General features: G+C 43.2%; 1 protein-coding gene across 2 annotated transcripts in view; it reads left to right on the forward strand.

Annotated features, from left to right (window-relative positions):
- Positions 1-22,826, forward strand: part of pcgf1 (polycomb group ring finger 1) — a 58,159-nt gene extending 35,333 nt beyond the window's left edge. Inside the window, exons 5-9 of one of the 2 annotated variants that reach the window (XM_072256762.1) lie at positions 2,578-2,680; positions 14,572-14,611; positions 19,754-19,843; positions 19,945-20,025; positions 21,161-22,826. In XM_072256762.1, the coding sequence (XP_072112863.1) occupies positions 2,578-2,680; positions 14,572-14,611; positions 19,754-19,843; positions 19,945-20,025; positions 21,161-21,211 (365 nt within the window). In that variant the 3' untranslated portion in view covers positions 21,212-22,826. Of the gene's footprint in view, positions 1-2,574; positions 2,681-14,571; positions 14,612-19,753; positions 19,844-19,944; positions 20,026-21,160 lie in introns of both variants that reach the window. The other variant, XM_072256761.1, reaches the window with a different exon arrangement.
- Positions 22,827-26,195: the final 3,369 nt, after the last annotated feature.

Raw genomic sequence — 26,195 nt, forward strand, 5'->3', positions numbered from 1 at the left:
CGCCACAGGAGGGTGTGGAACAGGTGCCAGAGAAGGAGTGCCAGGGCGTGGGGGGTGGCACGGGTAGATTGCCACAGGGAGGTGTGGAACAGGTGCCAGAGAAGGAGTGCCGGGGGTGCGGGGTAGCGCAGGTGGAGCGCCACAGGAGGTTGTGGAACAGGTGCCAGAGAAGGAGTGCCGGGGGTGGGGGTTGGCGCAGGTAGAGCACTACAGGAGGGTGTGGAACAGGTGCCCGGGGGGCGGGGGGCGGGCGGGGTGGTGCAAGTGTAGACACTCCCAAACCAGAGGCACCAGGCAAGATTACTTGATTTCAGGTAATTGGTTTATTGATCATTATTGAATGTCTCTCTGGTGCTTCCTGCTCCCTCCCCCTTTTCCCAACCATGATTCCCCTCTCCCTGCCGCCTTCCCACTCTCAGTCTGCAATAGAGACCCATATCAGAATCAGGTTTATCATCACTCACATAGGTCATGAATTTTTATGCAGCAGCAGTACAGTGCAATACATAACATTACAACAGTAATGTGCAAAAGTCATAGGCACCCTACCTATGTATATGAACCTAAGACATTTGCAGAGTACTGTACAGAGGCATACTTCTGTGTAACTGAGCAGGGGTTAGTACCTTTTGAGGATGAACAGTAGAAAGAAGGAGATAACATGCAGACTGACTGTCTACTGGCATGGTGATCCAATGAGAAATGTTTAGCACTGAGGCAATAATACCAGATTTTTTAATATTGAAGTAAGGCCCACAGGAGGACTGAGAGGAAGGGAATTCATTCATCTTGCTGTTTTGAAAATAAAATTGCAAGAGACTTGCAGTCTGAGGCGACGGTTGCCCTCTTTAGGCTGGCCTCATTTAATTGCAGTTCAGAGCTGGAGGAAGATTGGGGGAGGTTGCACTGGGAAATGTAAGGCTAGGCAGTTAATCGCAAGTCTTTGTGCGTGATTTCCTTATCACTGAATGTGAGCGTGTTCCTGCAGGTGGTTAGGCAGATAGAATGGGAGATGCTAAAGGTTTTCCCATACCGTCTCCCATTTTAACTGCTATACCACCTGTAACACTCGAGTTCTTTAATATCCAGCACCTCACCCTGACAGTTCACAGTGAATTAAATATAGCAGAGTCCTGAGTTTTAATCTTCAATTCCTGGAGACCCCAGGAAGTTGAGAGGAGTGGTGGTAGTGTGGTTTATGTGGGATTTTGGAGTGGTTAGTTGGGGAAGGGGCTGTTTGCTGTGTGTCTCGATTGCATAAGGCAGCATAGGTGTGAAATTTTTTTTTCTTATCATTGGGTATCAAAACAAAGGAATAGGTTTCAGATGAGAGGAAGGAGTTTTAAAATGTCAATCAAATTCAGATTTATTTATCATGTACATTGAAACAAACAGTGAAATGTCATTTGTGTTAACAACCAACACAACCTAAGGATGTGCTGGAGGCAGCCCGCAAGATTCGCTGCACATTCTGGCACCAACATACCAGACCCACAATGTTCAGCACAACAACAGCACAAAGCAAAAGATCTCAAAATAAGTCTCTGTTTCACCCAACCACCCACTCAAACCCCAGTCACGCATCCTACCCTAGGACAAGCTACCGCTGCACTCAATCCCAGGACTCGCCAATAACGAGTTTGACCCTCAGATCTCAACTTCCACATCGCATGGACCTCTGACCCTGGTGATTTGGGGAGTGACTGGCCCCCTGACTCCTCCCCATACAACCTCCGACCCGGGACTTGCCAATCTGGGGATTGCTTGTCTCCTCATCACCTGCCATTCCCACCTTCACTGATCTTTGACTGCGGAGCACTCTGACCTGGACACTGAACACGTTGTGCCCGTGACTCTTTGTTTACTGCCCGTGCCCTTTAACTTCCCCTCATCACTGTCCACAATGCTTAACCGCCCCATGCTATGAATCTAAACAACAACTAGGTCTGAGCCACAACATAGACAGACATTGTTTTTAACACAGAGTGTCTGGTATCTGGAATATGCTACCAGTTGAGGGGATGGGATCAGATACAGCTGCTTTAGTCAATAGGCAAGGCATAGGAGGGTGCCATCCTATAGGGGACAAATTAGTGTAGATGGCAACAGCGTTGGCATGGACTTAGTGGGCTGATAGGCCCTTTTCTGCGCTATACAACTGAATGACCCGATATATCTTGATACTGATGGATGAAGATTAAATGCCCACATTTATTTTAAATCTCACACCAGAAGTGTCCAGAAACAGGCAGTAGGTGAGCCAGAACCCAGGAGGGAGCAGAAAGTGGCCTCGTTGTGTCCAAGCTGGCCTGTCTCACTCAGACATTAACCTGACCTGACCATTTCACGAAATTCCTACATTTTTAAATAAAACAACTCAATATTGAACTTGATTTGCTGCATAAATAAAGTGAGGCAGAGTGATTTTCATTGCCACCACACAATGAGCTCATGTAAATTTTAAGCAGACCAGTTCACTTTGACATTCAGGATAATGCAGAAGAGAGTGTGTGCATTTTGATTGTTCAGTAGTTGTGAATATTTTGCAATCTATGTGTCCCTCTCTCTCCTCAGCAGTGTCACCGGACTTGGCCAGTTCTCCGTACACCACCTTCGATCACTCCAAAGCCCACTACTACCGATACGATGAACAAGTTTCGCTCTGTTTGGAGAGGCATGGGTGAGCTCTTGCACAGCATTTGCTGCTAATAGCTGCCTGCTCATTAGCTCAGAACCAGCACTAATACAAGGCAGCAGTGGAGAATAATCAGAGTTGGTTCACCTGACTAAGCGGTCCATCAAACCTGCTCTCACAACACGCTGGAGGAACTCAGCAGGTCGGGCAGCATCCGTGGAAAAGATCGGTCGACGTTTCGGCCCGAAACATCGACCGATCTTTTCCACGGATGCTGCCCGACCTGCTGAGTTCCTCCAGCGTGTTGTGAGTGTCGCTTTGCCCCCAGCATCTGCAGATTATTTTGTGTTTATCAAACCTGCTGATGTCTTCTTTCATTTATAGGGAGATCCCTGTTGTGTCAGGGCCAGCAGAATCCATAAGAAATGACATCTTCCTGTTCTAATAGTGTCTTGCTGATGGGAAGCTTGCTCCATTAGAGAGATTGGAACTGGGAGAGGAGGGTACAATTTTGTTTAAAAGACATTTGGGCAGTTTCATGGGGTCAAAAGAGATATTTAAAAGACTCCTAGATGGGCAAATGGATCATAGAAAAATGAAGGGCTATGTGTGAGGGAAGGATTAGATTGATCTTGGTGTAGGTTAAAGGGTTGGCTTAGCACCATGAGCCGAAAAGCCTGTACTGTGCTGTACTGTTTACGTCTATGGTTAACAGCAGCAAGGAGAAATTGGAAATAATATCAGTACACCTTTGTACTCACAAACTAAGCCAAGGAAGGTTGGAAATAGAAGTTCTTCTTTGTTGGAAAGTGAGGGGATCAGGGCTGGTGGTAGAGGCAGATACATAAGGGAATGTACGAGTCTCTTTAATAGGCATATGGATGAAACAAAAATGAAGGGTTATGTGGGAGGGAAAGGTTGGGTTGAACTTGGAGTAGGGTAAAGAGTCAGCACAATATCATAGGCCAAACAGCCTGTACTTTGTATGAAAAGTTTGGAGCAGGCTATCTCATAAAGCTTCTTGGTTGTCAGGGACATGTTGAGCTGAAGGGTCTATAGACATGATGACTCTGTCTGAGGGAGCTTTGTGAAGGGTATAATGTTGACTGGAAAGCTTTCAATCGTATTCTATTGAAGTTTGTCATTCAGCCGTACATGAATACAGCCAAATGCGACAACGTTACTATGGGCTCAAGGTGCTTTGTTTTTAGACCCCTGTTGTAGAGAAACCTGTTAGCAACTCCTGGTTTAGGGTTTGACTTTCATTTAATGAAAATATGTGCAGGTCAATCGGAGCCTTCAAATGACACATTGCTTTATTGAGATATTCGTAACTGGACCTTGACTCCAGGGACTGTACTTTGGAAGAGGGGAAAATTGGTCCATTTAAAGAAAATATATGCAAATTCAGTGAATCTTGCCCCTCACTTTAAAGAGATGTCCTGTGTGACTGGACCCCGACACCAAGAACATGAATATTAGATGTTTTTGTTTGTTTATTCATGATAGGTGGGCTTCATAGGCTGAGCCAGTCTTTCATTGCCCATCCCCATTTGCCTTTGAGAAGGTGGTGATGATCTTGCTTATTGAACAACTGCAGTCCTTGAGGTGCGGGTGCATTATTCCAGGATTTTGACCTAGCAACAGTGAACGAACAGCGATATATTTCCAAATCAGGATAGTGTATGGCATGGAAGACAAGTTCCAGAGGCTGATGTTCCCCATGTTTTTGCTGTCCTTGCCTTTCTAGTTGGGAGAGATGATGGGTTTGGAAGGTGCTGTTTAAGGAGTCTTGGTGAGTTGCTGCAGTGCATGCTGTAGATTGTACAAACTGCTGTTATTCTGGGTGAGTGAGTGAGTGATTGTGGGTGAGGTGCTTATTAAGTGGGCTGCTTGTCCTGTATGGTGTCGAGCTTCTTGAGTGTTACCAAAGCTGCACTCACCCAGACAAGTGGAGAGTGTTCCATCACATTCCTAGCTTAAATCTTGTAAATGGTTGTCCAGCTTTGGAGAGATGGGAGGTGAGTTACACTCCACAAGGTTTACAGCCTCTGAACTTTTCTTGAAGCCACATAGTGTGTATGGGCTACTCCAGTTCAGGTTCTGGTCAATGGTAACCCCCACGATGCTGATGGTCGGGGATTCAGATGTAGTCATCATCATTATGTGCCATGTCGTACGACGTGGGTGATCATGGCTCTATGACCATGATTGTTCTTGGCAAATTTTTTTACAGAAGTGCTTTGCCATTGCCGCCTTCTGGGCAGTGTCTTTATAAGACGGGTGATTCCAGCCATTATCAATCCTCGTCAGAGATTGACTACCTAGCGTTGGTCGCATAACCAGGACTTGTCAGATGCACCAGCTGCTCGTACGACCATCCACCACCTGCTCCCGTGGCTTCACGTGACCCTGATTGGGGGTTAAGCAGGTGCTACACCTTGCCCAAGGGTGACCTGCAGGCTAGCGGAGGGAAAAAGCGCCTTACATCTTTAGTAGAGACGTATCTCCACCTCGCCAACCCACCAGTGATGGTTATACCACTGAATGCCAGGGGGCGACAGTTGGGTTCCTTTGCACTTTAAAAATGTATACAGTTGGCGTGAATCATATATTGTACCTAATTTTAAAGAAAAGACCTTAAATCAGAGGCCAATTGCCTTCTGGCTAATCGGGAAATAAATTGTGTTGCTGAGTGTGGAATTCGGTGTTGAAGAGCGACTGACAAATTGTGTAATTTGGAAGTAGATATCTGATGCTGTTTAGAAACTCTGACTCTTCCTCTGCCTGGGGCAGAATAAAAAGGCTTGTATTTGCATAATGCCTCATCACCCCACCCACCATTAACATCTCAAAGTGCTTCCCAAGCAAGAATGACTTCAGTGACTTGCTTTGTTGGTACCTTTGTACACAACATCTGAGAAAAAAGACAAGGGGACAGTAAAGGCTGATTTATACTTGTGCGTATGGGCTACACCGTAGGCCTGATTTATACTTTTGCGTAGCCCTACGCCACAGCGTGCATGCGTAGTTGTGTCTGCGTCACTCTGCAATTCACCCCCAAAACGCTAGTTGGCGGCGGGGTTTCTAGGCCACTGTGTTTAGTTTCTTCGTGAGAGACATGGATGAGGAAATGCGCTTCAAATATTTTCCGATGTTGGCAGGTAGATTTGACGATTTGGTTCATCGTCTCCAACCATCTATTTTGCATCAGTGTACAGATATGGCGGAGAAAAGCAACCGAAAATGCGTAGGAGGAAATGCGATGCTACCAAGTGGACCAATCACAGCTATTGCGGTCTGCGTCGCTGCGATGCATGAGTTACATTTTTGGGGAGCTGCACGTCACCCTATGGCGTAGGGTACGCGGTACCTACAGCGTACATTTGACGCAGAAGTATAAATCAGCCTTAAGTTGGTGTTCTCCATTCCAGCATTGTGGCAATGCCATTTAATATTTTGTTTTGGTATCTATGGAAAGCTGTCTTGGGGTTGTCTATTGCCCTCCAGTGTTTACGTTCTTAAAATGTAGAACAGTGCAGCACAATACAGGCTCTTTGACCTTTGATGTTGGATCCACAAAAGGAGGTGACCCACGATCCTTTAACCTACTCCAAAACCAAGCAAGCGCTTTCCTCCCATATAACCCTCCATTTTTCTATCGTTCATGTGCCTATCTAAGAGTGTCTTAAATCTCCCTGATGTGTCTGCCACTACCACCAGCCCTGGCACCACACATTAACCACACTCTAACAAAAAAAAGATTACTTCTTATATCTCAGCTGTAATTTCCTCCAAACGCCTTAAAGTTATTAGCCATTCCACCTTGGGATAAAGTCTCTGGCTGTGCACTCTTTTTAATGCCCCTTGTCATGTACATCTCTATCAAGTCACTTCTCATCCCCCATCACTCCAAAGAGAAAACACTGAGCACACTCAACTTATCCTTGTTCTAGATTTATTTAATCAATCACAGTTTGATATTGTTGTTTATAAAGACTTAGTCATACTGCACAAATCCTTGAGCTCAACTGGTCCATGCTGACCAAAATTTCCATCTAAACCTTTTGGGCCGTTTTGTTCACACTTGGCCCAAATCAATCTCATCCTTTCCCATCCATATACCTGTCCAAGTGTTTTAAATATTCTCAACGTTCCTGCCTCAACCACTACTTCTGGCAGTTCATTCCATGTACCAATCACCCTCTGGGTGGAAAAATTTCTCCCTTGGGTTCCTACTAAATCCTGCAATATTTACTGTGCTGTTCCATGTTCTAGTGTAAATGGAGCTTTATGGTTAGCATGAACTCAGTGGGCCAAAGGGCTGAATGTCTCTAGGAAGCAGTACATTTTAAAAAAAACAATCAATTACAATAAGAAACGTATATAATTAAATAAAGTAGTGCAAAGAGGAAAAATATTGTGAGCCGCTGTTCTTGGGTTCTTTGTCCATTCAGAAATCTGATGATTGAGGGAAAGAAGCAGTTCCTAAAACATTGAGTGTGTGTCTTCAGATTCCTGTACCACCTCCACGATGGTAGCAATGAGAACAGAGCTGTCCTGGGAGATGGGAGGCCTTAATGATGGATGCCGCCTTTTTGATGCATCGGTTTTTTTGGAAGATGTCTTAGATGCTGGGGAGGCTAGTGGCCATGGTGGAACTGGCTGAGTTTAAAACGCTCTGCATTTTTTTCCCATCCTTTGCAGTGGTCCCTCCATGCCACACGGTGATGCAACCAGTTAGAATCTGTAGAAATCTGCAGTCTCTTGAGTTTTCAGAACCAGCTGTATGGTTCTCCTCTCCTCTCCATCTGTCCATTCCACCGTGTTATTCTCCGCTACCATCCGGTGGCATTTCCCTCTGCACTGTGATTTGCCGGGAACGATTTTAATTACTGCACAGAGCACTTGTGGAGTGTTACCTTGACGCCAGCGAAGGGATGGGGAAGGGAGAGTTTGCTTTGTACAGCACAGAAGGCAGAGAGTATGTTCAATCAATACACCAAGGGGGGGGAAAATGAAAAATTCCTATCGAACGGCTTGTCCGAGTCTAGATTCATCACTCAATCTGGTGAATTTGTAGCAGCTGGAAGGCACTGGGGTCGATACTAATTTTAAAGCAATTAGTTTGGATGTGTTGCTATCAGCAAACCTCTCACACAGGGCTGCTGCAAACTCTGATAAACAGCTTACCACCAGTGTTTAAGGAGACTGGTTCTTTTCTTTTCAGCTTGCCTGCCAATAATTTCAAATTTGATTTTTATTTTGTCTCGGTGGGTGAGAATGAACCCAACCCAGTGACTGGCATTTAAGGTGGCATAGCTCCTGGATGGACAGAAGCTTTGCCAGGTTCCTTTTGGTGAAGCAGGGTGGTCCTAGCATTTCTCATAGGGTTAGGAGGCTGTGCATTTCAGGCGGGAGGGGGTAGGTAAGTTATTTTAGAGTCATAAGCAGGCCCTTCACCCCATTTAGTCCATTTTGAACTATTATTCTGCCAAGTCTCATCAACCTGAATTCTAACTATAGCTCTCCATATCTCTTACATCCATTTACCTATCCAAATTTCTCTTAAATGTTGAAATCAAACCTGCATTCACCATTTCCACTGGCAGTTCACTCCACACTCTCACCACCCTCTTAAGTAAAGAAGCTCCCCCTCATGTTCCCCTTAAACTTTTCATCTTTCACCCTTAACCAATGATCTCTTGTTGTAGTCCCTCCCAACATTAGTGGAAAAAGCCTGCTTGCATTTACCCACATCTATACCCTTCATAATTTTGTATACCTCTGTTAAATCTCCTCTCAATCTTCTATGTTCCAAGGAATAAAGTCCTAACCTATTCAATCTTTTTGTATAATTCAAGTCCTCCAGACCCAGCAAATTTTTGTAAATATATTCTGTACTGTTTCCACCTTATTTACATTTTTTCCTGTAAGCAGACCAAAACTGCACACAATACTCCAAATTGGGTCTCACCAACGTCTTATCCGACTTCAATATAACATCCTAATTCTGTACTCAATACTTTCATTTATGAAGGCTCTCTTTATGACTCCATCTACCTGGGATGCCACTTTGAATGAATTAAAGATCTGTCTTCCCAGGTCCCTTTGTTCTACTGCATTCCTCAGTGCGCTACTATGTACATTTTCTTAGCTCTCTGGAATGTGCTGGGTGAGTGGTGTAAGCAGATATGATAGAGGAGGGGTTCCCAACCTTGGGTCCACAGACACCTTGCTTAATAGAATTGGTCCATGTATAAAAAGGTTGGGAACCCTGCGACAGAGGCACTTAAGAGGCTCTCTGGCACACAAATATGAAGAGAATGGAGTGGGATGGGTTGGGTGTCATTAGCCTAGTTAGTTTGGCACAACATTGTGGGCCAAAGGGCCTTTTCCCAACCCGTGCTATTCAACATTATACTACAGGGAAAAGGACTCTTGGCCCAACTCGACAGTGCTGACCAAAGTGCCTATCTAAGCTATTTCTGTTTACCTGTCTTTGGCCTACATCCATCTGGACCTCTCTTACCCTCCTTTGTACCTGCCTAAGTGTCTCTTAGATATTGTAATTTTACCCAGCTCTACCACTTCCTCTGGTAGCTTGTGTCACATGCCACCACCCTGCCCATCAGGTTCTCTTTGATCTTTTCCACTCACTTTAAAACTGTCTTCTAATTTTAGAACTCTATCCTGAGGGGTGATCTTATAGATTTTTATAAAATCATGAAGGGCACAGGTAAGGTGGGTGGTCTTTCTCCTGTAGTCTAAAGCTAGACAGCATAGATTTAAAACAGGGGTTCCCAACCTATCTTATGCCAGGGACCAATGCCATTAAGCTTTGAGTTTGTGGACCCCAGGTTGGGAACCCCCGGTTTAAAATAATAGGAGAGAGATTTAAAGAGGTAGCTGAAGAGACTTTGGAGGCATTAGTAGTGATCTTTCAAAAATCACCAGATTCTAGAATGGTTCCAGAGGACTGGAAAATTGCAAATGTCACTTCTCTCTTTCAGAAAGGAGGCAGAAGAAAAGAAATTATAGGCCAGTTACGGCATGTAATAGAATTACAGGAAAGTCACCAGCATGGACAGAACATTGACTGATTGGCAGAAAGCAAAGAGATGGAATAAAGATGCCTTTTGTGGATGGCTTCGGGTGACAAGTGGTGTTCCACAAGAATCAATGTTGGAAAACCTTCTTTTGACATAGTATGTCAACAGTTTGGCTGACAGAATTGATGGCTTTGTGGCCAAGTTTGTAGATGATTCATAGATAGATGGAGGGGCAGGGAGTGTTGAGGGAGCAGTGAGTCAGCAGAATGACTTTGAAACTGTCAAAGAATAGGCAGACCTGGCAGATAGTGTTGGTAAGTGTATGATTATGCACCTTGGTAGAAGAAATAAAGGCAAAGACTATTTTCTAAACAGGGAGAAAATTCAAAAATCAGAGGTGCAAAGGGACTTGGGAGTCCTTGTGCAGGATACCTTAAAGGTTAACTTGAAGGTTGAGTTGGTGGTAAGGAAGCCAAATGCAATTTTATTTTGAGAGGACCAGAATATAAGAGCAAGGATATGATGCATGGGCTTTATAAGCACTTGGAGTATCATGAGCAGTTTTGGGCACCTTACCTAAGAAAAGATGAGCTGGCATTGGAGCAGGTCCAGAGGAGGTTCATAAGAATGATTCTGGGAATGAAAAGGATTAACATACCAGGAGCATTTGGCTCTGGGTCTGTACTCACTGGAGCTTAGAGGAATGAAAAGGGATCTCATCAAAACCTACTGAATATAGAAAGGCCTAGATAGAGTAGATGTGGAGAGGATGTTTCTTATAGTGGGTGAGTCTAGGACCAGAAGGAACCCCAGAATAGGGGAATGTCCATTTAGAACAGAGATTAGAAGGAATTTCTTTGGTCAGAGGGTGGTGACTCTGGAATTTATTGCCACAGACGGCTGTGGAGCCCAAGTCATTGAGCATATTTAAAGCGGAGGTTTATATGTTCTTGGTTAGTCAGGGTGTCAAATATTATGGGGAGAAGACGGGAGAATGAGGTTGAGAGGTCTAATCCTGCTCTTACAGAAAATAAAAAATAAAATTTCAAAATAAGTAAATAAAGTGGACCTGAGGGGCAACTTTTTCACAGAGTGAATGAGTAAATGGAACAAACTGCCAGAAGATACGGGTACAATTACAATTCTTTCAAAACTTTTAGATGAGAATATTGATAGGAAATGTTCAGAGCAGAGGTTCCCAACCTTTTTTATGTGATGGACCAATGCCATGAAGCAAGGGATCCATGGACTCCCAAGTTGGGAACCCCTGGTTTAGAGGGTTGGAGATCCCACTTGTGCCCTTGTTTGTGAAGTCATCACTGGACGACTGGTCGGTAAGTTAAACCAGGGAAAGCTGGTCTAATCCATAGAGTGGTCCATGTTTTCCTGGGTCTCGCAGTGACCCTTTGTCAGATCATTTATCTCTAAACCAGGGATTCCCAACCTGGGGTCCACGGACCCTTGTTAATGGTAGGGGTTCATGGCATTAAAATGTTTGGGAAGTCCTGCACTAAACCTTTCCTGACCAGGAACCTTTCAGAGTACCTTTCAAATATAAATGTACCTTCTCAGCCACTTCCTCTGCCAGCTCATTTCATATACTTAACTACCCTCTGGTTGAAAAAGTTACTGCTTAAGTTCCTGTTAAATCTCCCCTCTCACCTTAACCCTATGCCTTCTAGTTTTTTTTTAAATTTCCTAACTCTGAGAAAAAGACCCAATCTATGCCCACAAATTGATATACCACCTATAAGATCACTCATCATTTTCCTGCGGTCCAACAATAATAGTGCCAATCTGCTCAATCTCTCTCCATAACTCTGTCCCTGCAGTCTGGCAACATCATTGTAACTCTCCTTTGCACATTCTCCAGCTTAATGACATCGTTCTTATAGCAGTTTAGTGCTGGTCAGAAGGTCAAGTTCCCCTTCTTGAAAGCTGGTGTGTAAATGCACCCTTAATTCTATCCATACATGGTCGCAAACATTATTTGTGTGTCTATAACTGGGTGGGTAATGAGGGAATAGCTCCGCAGCAAATTTCATCAGAAATATTGAGTTAATGCTTGCATCAGAGTAATGAGAATTGATGCTGGCTGTTTAATTCATGAGATGGGGTAACCTTGTTCTGACTCAGGCAGGCTGATGTAAATCAGCTTATTATTCAACCATTGCACATGGGATAAAATTTTTGTGCAAAATCAAAAAAAAACAATATGGGGTCACCACAATCTGGCTTTAATGTGATGCATTAAAAAAAATAAATTGGTTTGTGACCATTTCTGCTGCAGATTCTGTATGAGGAGTGAACCAGATTTGAATATTGCAGTGCATGCAAAATACTGGAGGAACTCAGCAGGTCAGACGGCATCTATGGAGGGGAATAAACAGTTGATGTTTCAGCCCGCGAACTTTCATCAGGATGATGAAACATTGACAGCTTATTTCCCTCTTTAGGTGCTGTTTGACCTGCTGAACTCCTCCACCATTTTGTGTGTGCTGCTCAAGATCTCCAGTCTGGTGTCTCCGAATATTGCAATGTTCCCCTCTTTCTTCAAGCACCCTGATGAATAGCTGTCCAAGTTTGCTTTGTGCATTTCTCTGCTTTATTTTTTCCTTCTACTTAAAGGTGCTACTTATCAATTATTACACAGGAAAACAGGCCCTTAGGCCTAACTCATCCTTGCCAACCAACATACACACCTGAGGTGCTTCCATTTACCTATGTTTGACCCATGTTTCCTAAATGTGGGCATGGAGAGAATGTCTCCATTAGTAAAAGAGTGTGGGATCCAAGGGCACAGCCTCAGAATAAAGGAACATGCCTTTATAACTGAAATGAATTTCTGTCGCCAAAGGGTGGTGAATTTGTTGAATCAGTTGCTATGGAGGGCAACAAAGGACAAATCATTGGGTATTTGTAAGACAGAGATTGATAGGTTCTTGTTTGGTGAAGGGGGGATGTTAAGGGTTACAAGGAGAAGGCAGGAGAAATGGGCTGAGAGGGATAATATATCAGCCATGATGGAATTGCAGAGCAGAGTTTGGGCCAAATGGTCTAATTCTACTGCTAAGTCTATGTCTTCCTTGTAAATTTTTCTTGCACCTAACTTAATTTGCCATCAGTAAAGCAACCAGTATAATCAAAAATCCCACCCAACCCTGAAAAGCTTGAAAACACACACCACCAGGCTCAAGGACAGATTCTACCCTGCTGTTATAAGACTGTTGAATGGCTTCCTAGTTCTCCATTGGTCAGGGCTTTGAGTATGGAGATTAGAATGTTTATGTTGCTGTTGTACAAGACATTGGTGAGGGCACGTTTGGAATATTTGGATATTTTATTTTGAATATTTGGAATTTCCTCTTTTGCCACAATGAGGCTACCCTTAGAGTGGAGGAGCAACACCTCATATTCCATCTGCGCAGCCTTCATGAACATCCTGTGAACATCAATTTCTTCTTCTGGTAACATTTTTCCTTTCTGACTTTCCTCTTCATCTGTTTTCCACTCTTCCCCTCATCTGCCTATCACCTCTCCCGCCTTCTTCCCTTGCTCCCATGGTCCATTCTGCTCTCCATGCCTTTACCTTTCCCACCCACCTGGCTTCTGACTTTCCTCTTCATCTGTTTTCCACTCTTCCCCTCATCTGCCTATCACCTCTCCCGCCTTCTTCCCTTGCTCCCATGGTCCATTCTGCTCTCCATGCCTTTACCTTTCCCACCCACCTGGCTTCACCAATCACCACTTAGCTGGTCCTACTTCCCCTTTCCCCACTTATTTATTTTGGCATCTTCCCTCTTCCTTTCCAGTCCTGAAGAAGGCAGAAATGTTAAATGTTCATTCATTTCTATAGATGCTGCCTGACCTACTGAGTTTCTCCAGCGTTTAGTGTGTATTACTCTGGATTTCCAGCATCTGCAGAGCTCTTGTATTTTGAAATAACTTGCTATAGGAAAGATGCCATTAAGCTGGAGAGAGTGGAGAGGAGATTTATGAAGATGTTACTGATTTGAGAGGTACTTCCTTAGGAGTTTGCAAAGATTCGGCATGACAATAAAACCTTGACAAACTTCTATAGATGTGTGGTGGAGAGTATATTAATTAGCTGCATCACAACTTGGTATGGAAACAGCGAATGCCCTTGAATGGAAAATCCTACCAGAAGTACCCAGTCCATCATGGGTAAAGCCCTCCCACCAGTGAGCACATCTACATGGAGTGTCATCCCAGGAAAGCAGCATCCATTATCAGGGACTCAACTCAACCAGGTCCTGCTCTCTTCTCGCTGCTGCCATCAGGAAGAAGGTACAGGAGTCTCAGGACCCACACCACCAGGTTCAGGAACAGTTATTACCCCTCAACCATCAGGCTTTTGAACCAGAGGGGATAACTTCACTTGCCCCATCACTGACAGTTCCCACAACCTATATTCTCACTTTCAAGGACTCTTCCATCTCATTTCCATGAAATTTATTGCTTATTTATTATTATTACTATCTTTTCTTTTTATTTTTGTATTTGCACACTGGCTGTATGCTCTATTGGTGCAGTCATTCATTGATTCTATGATAGTTGTTTGATTTATTGAGTATGGCCACAAGAAAATAAATCTCAGGGTTGTATACGGTGACACAAATGTACTTTGATAATAAATTTACTTTGAATCTGTCATGATTTTATAAACTTCTAAGGTAACCTCCCACACTCCTATGCTCCAAGGAATAAAGATCCATTGTAACCAACGCAGCCTATAACATAGACCCTCTTGTCCAGTCAGCATCCTTGTAAATCTCTGCTGTACCCTCTCTGTCTTGCCAATGTATTGCATCTTGGAATTAAAATCTGTATTTAATAATTTTTTTGTTTTTTTGGGTTTTGTAGCTCCCCTTTGGGAAAGGAGAAAGGGAAACTAGTATTGCAGGTAAGTCTCTGAGCTTGAATGGCAATGATGTGTGATCTTCACTCTGCATTTAGTTTACATCTCTTGCTCTCAACTTGGGCCAGCAGATCAAAGAGCCTTCATCGAAACTTCCATTCCAGTAGTTCTGATGAATGATCTTTGAGTTAAAGCATTGACTCTTTCTCTTACTTCAAATCCTGGTCAGACCATTGACTACATAGAGCTTTCTCTGCTTTGCTATGGCTTGGAGACAAGTTTTGCCTCAACGATCATCATGTGAAATACTTTAGGACAATTTGCTTATTGCTCTGTGTACCAACATTAGATCAGCCACAAATGGCAGTTCTGTGGGTTAAATGCAGAGGTGAAAGTAACTTGAATTTATTGCCAGCTTAACCCATTCACATTGATTCCATCAGTCAGTACTTGCTTATATTGGCAGCCCAATGGTATGAGCATCAAAATTCCAAATTTCCAACCTTTACCTCCTATGTTCTTTCTCTTTGTGTCCTTTCCTCCCTGTCTGATCCATCTCTAGCCTCCTGTTTTTGTCCCCTGCCCCCCAAATCCAGTCCCAATCAACTAGCACACATACATTTCATCCACCAAATCCCCTCTCCGAAATAAATCCATCTGCCTAGCACCTCTCCATTAATGGTTCCCAGAGTCCAGCATTGGTAGCTTTTGTATCTTTGCTTATTTTCCTCCAACATCCTTTACTCCACCTCAAGCTACCAATCACCTGCAGGTTTCTGTCTTCCCTTTCCTCTATGTACTAGCAATCTTCCCTCTCTGTTACCCTTTTCCTCGTGACGCAGGTTGTCAACCTAAAACGTCGACCATACAGCGAATAGAGATGCTGTTCTGCCTGCTGTGTTCCTCCGGTTGTTTGTTTGTTGATCTGATTCAGGCATCCATCCACTTTGGCATACTTTCACCTCTGTTTAAATGTGAGTGAATCTACAGCCTCTCCAATCTTCAGGTTGGTAACTGGAAGTGTAGAAAGTCCCAATTTTGATGAGGTAGTAACTTGTGAATGACAAGTGTTATAGCACCTTACGGTAGCTGGTAAAGGTTCAGCCCATTATTACTATGCAGAAAATGTGCCATTTGGATGATCCAATAATCTTAATAGAGTTCTGCTAATCATAGGCTCACCACAGCAGCATGATAGCTTAGCAGTTAGCGTAACCCTGTGCAGTTACAGTGACCGAAGTTTAATTCCTGCTGCTGTGTATATATTCTCCCTGTGTCCATGAGGGTTTCTCCCAAGTGTTCCAATTTCCTCCCACATCACAAAGACGATGGGGTCAATGGGTTAATTGGTCACAATGATGTAATTGAGCTGGAAGGGCCTGCTACCATGATGTATTCCTAAATAAAATAAAAATTCAGATGGATCTTAGCAAGCCAGGCAGCATTTCGGCCCAAAACGTTGACTGTTTATTCCTCTCCATAGATGCTGCTTGACCTGCTGAGTTCCACCAGCATTTTGTGTGGTACTATTATATGTGTTTTCATCATTTCCCCTGGCATGCATTCCAAGCATCTGCCACTTTGTCTAAAAATCAAGCCTGTCACTTAAATTTCCTTTAGACTATCCCCCTCCCCTTGCTTTATTCCCCCTTGTTTGAACTTCAAGTGACTAGTTCAGCACCATACAGACCAAAGTGAGATTTACACCGTTGGGATGGTTGGGAGCTGAGAGGGTGCAGATGGTCTTTAACCATAAGGACTACTGAAATTTGCCTGCAGCCCTCTCCCCTTCTGGTCCGTTGTTCGGAGAACATTCCGTCAGCACAGTCAGCTCTCCCCTGATACTGTTTCCAGATGCAGGAGCTGTTTTCATGTGTGTCTGTTCCAATAGCCAGACTCTCAGTAAATCCAAAACATATTTAACATGAAGTAGATACAAAGCTTGCAGTTAATCTGAAGGCTCAAGGGTCACAAATCATTTCACATCGCTACACTGAAGCAGATGGGGGTCTATTGATTTTTTTTTCCGTCCTGTGTTTTCAGATCATTGAAGTAAATTCAATTATTCCCACTCTTGTCAGGAGGCAGTCTGAGTACTCCCTCCCCCCACCATTCACTGAGCACGTGCGTAGAGTCAATAATATTGGAGCTGTACGATTCATGCACTGCTTACCTCAAGCAGTGGAATTCAAACATTATCTGCTTCTTGTTGGAGAGCATTGATGTTGTAAAATTCAACCCCCCACCCCACCCTCCAAACAGCATCCTGGTAAATCTCTTCTGTACCCTCTTTTAAAGCTTGCACGTCTTTCCTATAATGAGAATTGAACACAATAAGTGTGGTGTAATCAGAGTTTGATAGAGCTGCAACATTGCCTTGTGGCTCTTAAATTAAGTCCCCTAACTATTGAAGGTGAACAAAACGCACACTTTCATAACTACTTCATTTGTGCGTTATTTTCTTAATTGTAAAGAAAAAGAACATGTCTCATCAGCTTGTATGTTATCAGATGGGATAAGAGCTGATCCATAGATCCCTCGAAATTGCAGTGCAGTTAAGAAGACTTATGGTGTGTTAGTCTTCATAGACAGGGACTGAGTTCAAGAGCTCAAGATAATATTAGACCACACTTGGACTATTGTGTTCAGTTCGGTCACCTCATTAGAGGAAGGATGTGGAAGCTTTAGGGAGGGTGTACTGGAAATTTACCAGGATGCTCCTAGACTAGAGAGCATTTCTTAAAAGGAAAGGTAAAGGCGTAAAGACTAGCATTATTTGTCACATATACATCGAAACATACAGTGAAATCTGTTGTTTGCGTCAAATCAAATTAGCAAGGGTTGTGCTGGGCAGCCCACAAGTGTCACCACACTTCTGATGCCAACATAGCATGCCCACAACTCATTAACCTTAACCCTGCTACTTTGGAATAAAGAAGGAAATTGGAGCATCAGGAAGAAATGCAGGTTCCTTACACATAGTAGTGGGAATTAAACCCCTCTGGGTGATCTCTGGCATTGTAACATACAAGTTCCTTACAGGTAGTAGTGGGAATTAAACCCCTATAGATGATCTCTGGCATTGTAACATACAAGTTCCTTACAGGTAGTAGTGGGAATTAAACCCCTATAGGTGATCTCTGGCATTGTAATAACATTATGCAACTGCTTCACTGACTACCATGCTGCTTGGACTTTTCTGTTTGGAGAGGAGGACAAGAGGTGTACAAGGCGATAAGAAATATAGATGGTGGACAGCCAGAAACTTTTTCCCCAGGGTGGAGAAGGCTAATATGAGGGGATGTGATTATAAAGTGATTGAAGGAAAGTATGTTGGGGATGTCAGAGAGATTACAGAGAGATTGATGGGTGTGTGGAATGATAGACACATGGGTGAAAGAAAAACAGAGGACAATGTGCAAGGGAAGTGCTAGATTGTCCTTAGAGCAGGTTAAAGAGTCGGCACATTATGGGCTGAAGGGCCTGTACCATACAGAAGTGTTCTATGTTCAAGCTTCTTTTTTCCCACACATCTGCAAACCCAGTCAGTTTTCTGAGGTGTAAGTTGATATTACTGCCCTGCAAGCAATTTACGAAAGCACTCTTCACTCCTTTCCCTCCTCCAATGCACAGCTGGCATGAGCCTGGGCTTGTGTGTGGCAACTGTCACACGGATCAGAAGTTGGTTTCAAGCCCCATTCCAGAGATTGTGGAACTTGAATGCGACATAATACTGTCATCAGGGCTGTGAGACGTTTTAAAGAACCCTCCACCATCTTCTCTAAATTCAAAGAACTCCTTGGCAGTACCGGCTGGTGTTCAGTTTTCAAGCAATATCACCAAGATAGACAGCAAAATTATTGGAGTGCCTATGATGCACTTGATGTCCTTTTTGAAATGTTCTGAAAGCACAAGAAAGTACCAGGCATTTGTTGAGTCTATCTTGAGTTCTCCCATGTTTATAACCATTTTGAATAGCATCACAGTGTTGGATTCTGGTGTTTAAATCAAAGGTTCTCTTAGAAATCTGAAGCAAGGCTGCTTCGTGATCATTTTGTTATGAGTTGATAGAACAAAGGGAAGTTGAAACAGGCGGGCAGAAGACTTCTTCTTGAAAAAGAGAAACTAAAGAAAAGTGAAAGATGGTGCCTATCATAAAATGGCTACTTTTATACCCATGAGATAAGAAAAATTCCATAGATAAGAGACAACCAATTAGAAACTACTTACTCAATACTGTAGTGAAAAGTTAAACAGTGGAAGGAAACATTTGTTCACCTAATGTAGTACAAAGCTTTCAGAATTATACTTTCTATAGCCACTAGAGGTATATTAAATTATTACGTATCTAAAGGCTACTTAAAATACAGGCAGATAATTGATTGTTAAACTGCAAAGAAAATGACAATTAAAGTTAAACACTTTCAGTTAGTCCTGACGAAGGGTCTCGGCCCAAAATGTCGACTGTACCGCTTCCTATAGATGCTGCCTGGCCTGCTGCGTTCACCAGCAATTTTTATGTGCGCTGATTAAAATTAAATGACAGGTAGACAGGGTGGTGAAGAAGACTTTTGGCATCCTGGCCTTCATCGCTCAAGATATAGGTATTTGGAATATTGTGTTCAAGTTTGGACACCCTACTGCAGAAAAAATATCCTTAAGCTGGAGAATGAGGGTAATCTTACAGAGGTATGTAACATCATAGCTGGATTTAATGCACACATTCTTTTTCCTATGATAGAGGAATCAAGAACTAGAGGGCATAGTTTTAAGGTGAGAGGAAAAGAACCTGAGGGGGGCAATGTTTTCATCCAGAGGTTGGTCTTTATATGGAATGAGCTGCCAGAGGAAGTAGTTGAGGCAGGTATGTTAGCAGCATCAAAGGCATTTGACAGGTACATGGATAGAAAGTTTAGCTTTTTCTATATAGATTAGCTTTATTTATCACATGTATATCAAAGTGAAACGTATTTTTAGTTATAACAAAACATGGAGGGATATCTATGATACATAGGAGGAGAACATTTAATATAAAGCGGTATCAAGATCAGTACAAGATTGTGGGCTGAATGGCCTGTGCAGTGCTGTACTGTTCTGTGTATGCAATAGTCAGTAGCTTGTGAAAGGTCTAAGCCAGAACTCAGTCACTCTTCTGCCGAACTTACTTTTTTTCTTTGACCATTTCAGCAAAAGTATGTGCGATGCTCAGTCCGGGCTGAAATCAGACATCTAAGGAGAGTTCTGTGCCACAGAATAAATGTACTCGATCTGCAGCAGGTACGTTGTGGGGGTGGCCAGTGTAGAGGGAGGAGTGGGAGGCAAGTGCAGTTTGTTCTCCAACAAACCATATGAAAATATAATTGAGTTTCTTTCTGCAGGTACAGATACTGTTCGACAACGAGCCTCTGCCAGAGCACATGACCATGAAGCAACTCTGGCTCTCGAGATGGTATGGCAAGGTGAGTGAGTATACGAGAATTAGAATCAGGTTTAATATCACTAACGTATGTCGTGAAATTTGTTTTGCGGCTGCTGTACAGTGCAATACATATAAAACAATTAGAATAAGAAATATATATATATTTAAAAATTAAGTTAAATAAGTAGTGCAGAAAGAGAGCAAAAATAGTGAGGGAGTGCTCATGGACTGTTCGGAAATCTTGAAATTGAGTAAGTTTTCAGTCTCCTGTATCCTCCTCCCTGATGGAAGCAATGAGAAGAGAGCATGTCCTGGGTGATTTGGGTCCTCTGAAGATGACTGCTTTCTGAGCTGGGAATGTTGAAGGATGCTTGGGAAATAAATGGATCTGTTGTTGTGGCCCAAATCTCTGCTTTCATCACCTGTATTGGAGATTCTGCCCATACTGGAAATCCTGAGCTAAACACACACAAAATGCTGGAGGAACTCAGGTTGGCCATCATCCATGGAGAGGAATAAGCAGTTGACGTTTCAGGCCGAGACCCATCATTAGGACAGGACAGGAGAGGAAGGGGGTTGAAGCCAGTATACAAAGCTTTGAGAAGGGGGAGGAGCACAAACTGGCAGGTGATAGATGAGACCAGGTGAGAAGGAATGGTAAGTGTGTGGGGGAAGGGGATGAAAAGGAATGATGAGAGAAGCATTTTTTCCTCCCCTCTATTCCCCCTCCCCATTATTTTCACTCATACTGATGACTCTCTTATCCCGTACTCCACCCTCATAACCTGAGATCACTTCCCTCTGGTTTCCCACCTCCTCCCCATTATTCCATGGACTACTGTCCTCTCCTGTCAGATTTCTCGTCCTACGGCCCTTTACCTTTTCAACATCAACTCAGATTCCCTATCCAAATTCATCCCATTTGCAAGTGTTTGGTCCACAACCTTCTAAATGTTGCCAATCCATGTATCTATCCACCTGTCTTATAAAGGTTGCTGTTGTACCTGCCTCAACCACTTCGTTTGGCAGCTCGTTCCACATACATGCTAGGAGTGTTTAGAGGCATCTCCTCCCAAGTGAATCAAAATCAGGCTTGGTATTTGTTGTTTTGTTGATAAAGTACAGTGCAGTACATTTAAAAATTTCACCCTCTCCTTATCTTCTCTCTCCCTCAGCCTACACCAATGGTCCTGCAGTACAGCGTGAGGGAGAAGCGAGGAAGATGAAATACAAGCTGCATTCTGGTGCCATTTGCCAGATGTCACAGTGTGTTTGAACTGTGGGCTGGGTGAGCAAGCTTGGGCTGGACTGATCCTGCAGCCGTACGGTCCTAGAGTACCTCTGTTCGCTGACGTCACTAGACTGAATGAACTAAACAGAGCTGCAGCAACACTCATAACTTTGAAGTCGCCACTACTCTGTGCTCTGATGTGTGAAAGAGCTGAGCTCACCCCATCTCGCTCTGCACCCCACCTTCTCCACCGCTTCTTCCTAAGGAACTGGGTCCTGAGAATGTACTCATTCTGATCAGCAGCCTGCATTGATGAGCCTTTGGAAAACAGAACTGTATATTCCCGATCACCCCACAAAATGCCAATCACTGTTATGCCAAAGGGTCCCAAGCCACAGCCCTGAATATCGTTGACACAGCAAAGTTGACCTGGATGACGAATGTCTCGGATTCACCACTCCACCTTCAAGCTGCTCGATGTAAAGCTGCCGAGGGGAGCTAGAAGTACATTTTGTTTGTTTGTTTATTTATCTCTTTTAATTTTCTTTAATCCAAGTTACCCACCCATCAGGAAATTTGGGCTAAAGATAGTTTTTAATGAAACGAATATTCATTACTCCATTTCCCACACCCTCCCTTTTCGCCCAGTGAAAAGCAGCAGTCCGGAATGGAAAGCGTGGTGTCTACCTGCCCCATTCCCATTAATAAATCACACCCAGCAACAAGCGGAGATCAACCTCTCTTGTTTTTGACACTTGTCTGCAATCCTTAGTTGCTCCACTTCTTCGATGTTATTTCTTTATTTTAAAGGTTGTGATGAATGTATGTGAATAAAGTTTCTGTATTATTGTAAAACTTCTACTGAACCTTAAACTCAACTCTGTTCAGATTATCATTTTTTGTCTTTGTGGGTGGGGACACAGAGGACAGCCTGTATACGCTGTGCAACTCATCCAAGTGGTCATCTTAAGACATAGGAGCAGAATTAAGCTGTTCAGCTCTTCCAGTCTGCTTTGTTAAACCCATCCCTTCTACCGGGGCATAGGCTACTGACAGCAGCTAGTCAAGAGTTCTTTATCTTGGTACAGTCTTTTTAAGTTGTTCTCAAGTCTACTAAATTATCTTCTTCCTTCCGAGGATTAAGTCTGTGGAGCTTCTGTTGGTGTTTTGTAGCTCTAGGTTTTTATGGGATAGGGTTACTAGCCCCATGCTCAACCCTCCTGCATACGTGGTGAAATTCATTCGATCAAGGCTGATTTATTATCCCTGTCAACCCCAGTCTCCTGCCTTCTCCCTGTAACCTTTGACATCCTTACTAATTAAGAACCTATCAACCTCCACTCTAAACATTCCCAATTTCTTACAAAGTGGTACTTAATTATGAGGATATTGATAGGTAAATGCAAGCAGGCTTTTTCCACTGGTGTTTGGTGGGACTAAACCAAAGGTCATGGTTAAGAGTGAAAAGTTTAAGGTGAGCATGAGAGGAAACTTCATCACTCAGAGGGTGGCAAGAGTGTGGAATGAACTGCCAGCACAAGTGGTGCGTGCAAGCTCAATTTTGACATTTAAGAGAAGTTTGGATAGGTACATGGGTGGTAGGGGTATGGAGGGCTATCGTCTGGGTGCAGGTCGATATGAATAGGCCCTTTAAATCATTTGGTGTGGACTAGATGGGCTGAAGTGCCTGTTTCTGTACTGTACTTTCCTATGACTCTATGTCTTGGCCTCCACAGTCGTCTGTGGTAATGAATTCCATCTTCACCTTGTTAGTTTACTGGCGCAGTACTGATTGTTGGAAGGTTGGGACTTTGGTCTGAAGCTGCTCTTACAGACACGTGAAGCTGTGGAATATTGACTGTTGCCCTTGTTTTCTTAGAGTAATACACCTCTGAAGCTAGTCCTTTGGCCCAACTCATTCATGGTACCCACTGTGCTAGTCCCATTTGGTATTGGGTTATTATTGTCACATGCACAAAGCTTGTCTCAAATCATTACACGGTGTGCATTGAGCTGGAGCAGGGTTAGAAACAATAACAATGCTGAATAAAGTTGAGAGCTACAGAGAAAGTGGTGTGCAGGTAAGCAATAAGGTGCAAGCTCATAGCAAGGTAAATTATGAGGCTAACAGTCCGTCTTACTGCACCAGAGTCTGTTAACAGTGGGAGAGAAGCTGTTCAAGTCTGGTAGTAAGTGCTTTCAGGCTTTTGTATCTACTACCTTAACCACTCCTACCCATGTTCCTTATCCAAATGTATGTTCAATGTTATCGTAACTGCCTCCCTTCCAGCAGCTTGTTCCATATACACACCATCCTTTGCAAGAAGAAGTTGCTCCTCGAGTCCCTTGGAAATCCTTCCCTTCTCACCTAAAACCTTTGCCCTCCAGTTCTTAGTTACCCTTCCCTGTGAAAAAACACTATGTGCATTTGCCCCATCTATACCCCGTGATTTATACACCTCAATAGTCATAGTCATAGTCATACTTTATTGATCCCAGGGGAAATTGATTTTCATTACAGTTGCACCATAAATAATAAATAGTAATAGTAATAGTCATGGAAATAATAAATAGTAATAGAAAAATAATAATAAACAGTTAAATAGTAATATGTAAATTATGCCAGTAAATTATGAAATAAGTCCAGGTCCAGCCTATCGGCTCAGGGTGTCTGACCCTCCAAGGGAGGAGTTGTAAAGTTTGATGGTCTTCATTCCAAGAAATAAAGTCCCAGCCTGCCCAACCTTTCCCTATAACTTTCTGCCCTTTAGTGCTGGTAGCATCCTCTTAAATCTTCTCTGCATACTTTCCAGCTTAATGATACTTTTACTATAACAGGGCAACCAAAACTGTACACAGTACCCCAAGTAATGGCTACACCAATATCTTTACAACTGCAACATACTGTCCCAACCCCTATACTCAGTGTCCTGACTGATAAAGGCCAACATGCTAAATGGCTTTTTCACCACCCTGTCTGCCTGAGGTGCCACTTTTCATAATGTGCCTGGAGTCCTAGGTGTCTCTGTTCCACAACATTCAATACCCTGTCTTATGGTCATATGATACCAATGAAGTTCCCTATGCAACTTCTCAAAGTTGCAGTGCAATTTGATAGGGCTGGTTAAGAAGAGAGATGGTGTGTTGTCATGATTTGTCAGGGAACTGATTTCAAGAGCCTCAGGAGCCTACTGACTTCAAGAGCCTACTCTTAGTAAGTGCAGTGTTTATTTCTGGACACCTCATCGTAGGAATGTGGAAGCTTTAGAGAGGGTGCAGACAAGATTTACCAGGACACTGCCTGGAATGGATGATCATGTCATGAGGATAGGTTGAGTGAGCTAGGGCTTTTCTCTGTTCTCTTTAGAGTGAAGCAGAATGAGAGGTGACTTGATAGGAAGTGTACGTGATGATAAGAGACATAGAGTGGATAGCATCTTTTTCCCAAGGTGGAAATGCTAATGCAAGAGTGTATAGTTTTAAGGTGATTGGAGGAAAGTCAGAACTGGCCCTTTTTTCAATGCAGAGTGGTGGGCGCATGGAACAAGGTGCCAGGAATGGTGGTGAAGACCTATGTTAGGGAAACTTAGGCACTTGGATTACAAGGGGTGATTGATAAGTTTGTGGCCTAAGGTAGATGGCATCAATTTTAGAAAACCTAGCACATTTATTTTTCCTATGTTTACACACTTAGTCCAGTGGTTGTGGAGCATATGGGTCCCTTCTTTGTAGACGTCAGTGTCCTGGACCTCCAGAAAGTGGTCCACAGCAGGGGTAATTGATAAGTTTGTGGCCTAAGGTAGAAGGAGATGAGTTATTAACTTCAAACTTTCAGCATTTTCACTCGAGTTGAACTGCACGTGCATGTAACGAGAGCTGTATAACTCATCTCCTTCTACCTTAGGCCACGAACTTATCAATCACCCCTGCTGTGGACCACCTGGAGGTCCAAGACGCTCTTATTTATTGCACGTGCAGTTCAACTCTTTGAGTGATAATGCAGAAAGTTTGAAGTTAATAACTCAAATAATGAGTTCTATTTTAACTTCATCATTCCATAGGGCCTGTTTTCAAAATGCATCAGCCTTGCTTAGATGTTCCTTTGAACTTTTTGAATAGAACTTTCTGGCCACAATGAGCAAAGGTATGTTTGGAGAAAAAAGGGTGCAGAATTTCATGAAAGGAACACCTGTCCAACTGTTAAGCACGGGGGTGGATCGATCATGCTTTGGGCTTGTGTTGCAGCCAGTGGCACGGGGAGCATTTACTGGCAGAGGGAAGAATGAATTCAATTAAATACCAGCAAATTCTGGAAGCAAACATCACACTGTCTGTAAAAAAGCCAAAGATGACGAGAGGATGGCTTCTACAACAGGATAATGATCCTAAACACACCTCAAAATCCACAATGGACTACCTCAAGAGGCACAAGCTGAAGGTTTTGCCATGGCCCTCACAGTCCCCTGACATCATCGAGAATCTGTGGATAGACCTCAAAAGAGCACTGCATGTAAGACGACCCAAGAATCTCACAGAACGAGAAGCCTTTTGCAAGGAAGAATGGGCAAAAATCCCCCAAACAAGAATTGAAAGACTCTTAGCTGGCTGCAGAAAGTGTTCACAAGCTGTGATACTTGCCAAAGGGGGTGTTACTGTACTGTACTGACCATGCAGGGTGCCCAAACTTTTGCTTTGGGCCCTTTTCCTTTTTTGTTATTTTGAAACTATAAAAGATGGAAATAAAAAAGTTTTCTTGCTTAGAATATTAAAGAAATGTGTCGTCTTTAACCTTATGCCTTTTGGAAATCAGTTCATCTTTTAATCGCTTAGCCACATTTTGTCCAGGGATGCCCAAACTTTTGCATGCCACTGTATGTACCAAGATAGTGAAAGGCATTATTCTGCATGATCATTCTAAACATAATTACTATGAGGTAGCACGGAAGGAAGCAGTAATAGATGGCAGATTGCATTTCGAC

Source organism: Mobula birostris, chromosome 4, assembly GCF_030028105.1.
Source record: "Mobula birostris isolate sMobBir1 chromosome 4, sMobBir1.hap1, whole genome shotgun sequence".
NCBI lineage: Eukaryota > Metazoa > Chordata > Chondrichthyes > Myliobatiformes > Myliobatidae > Mobula > Mobula birostris.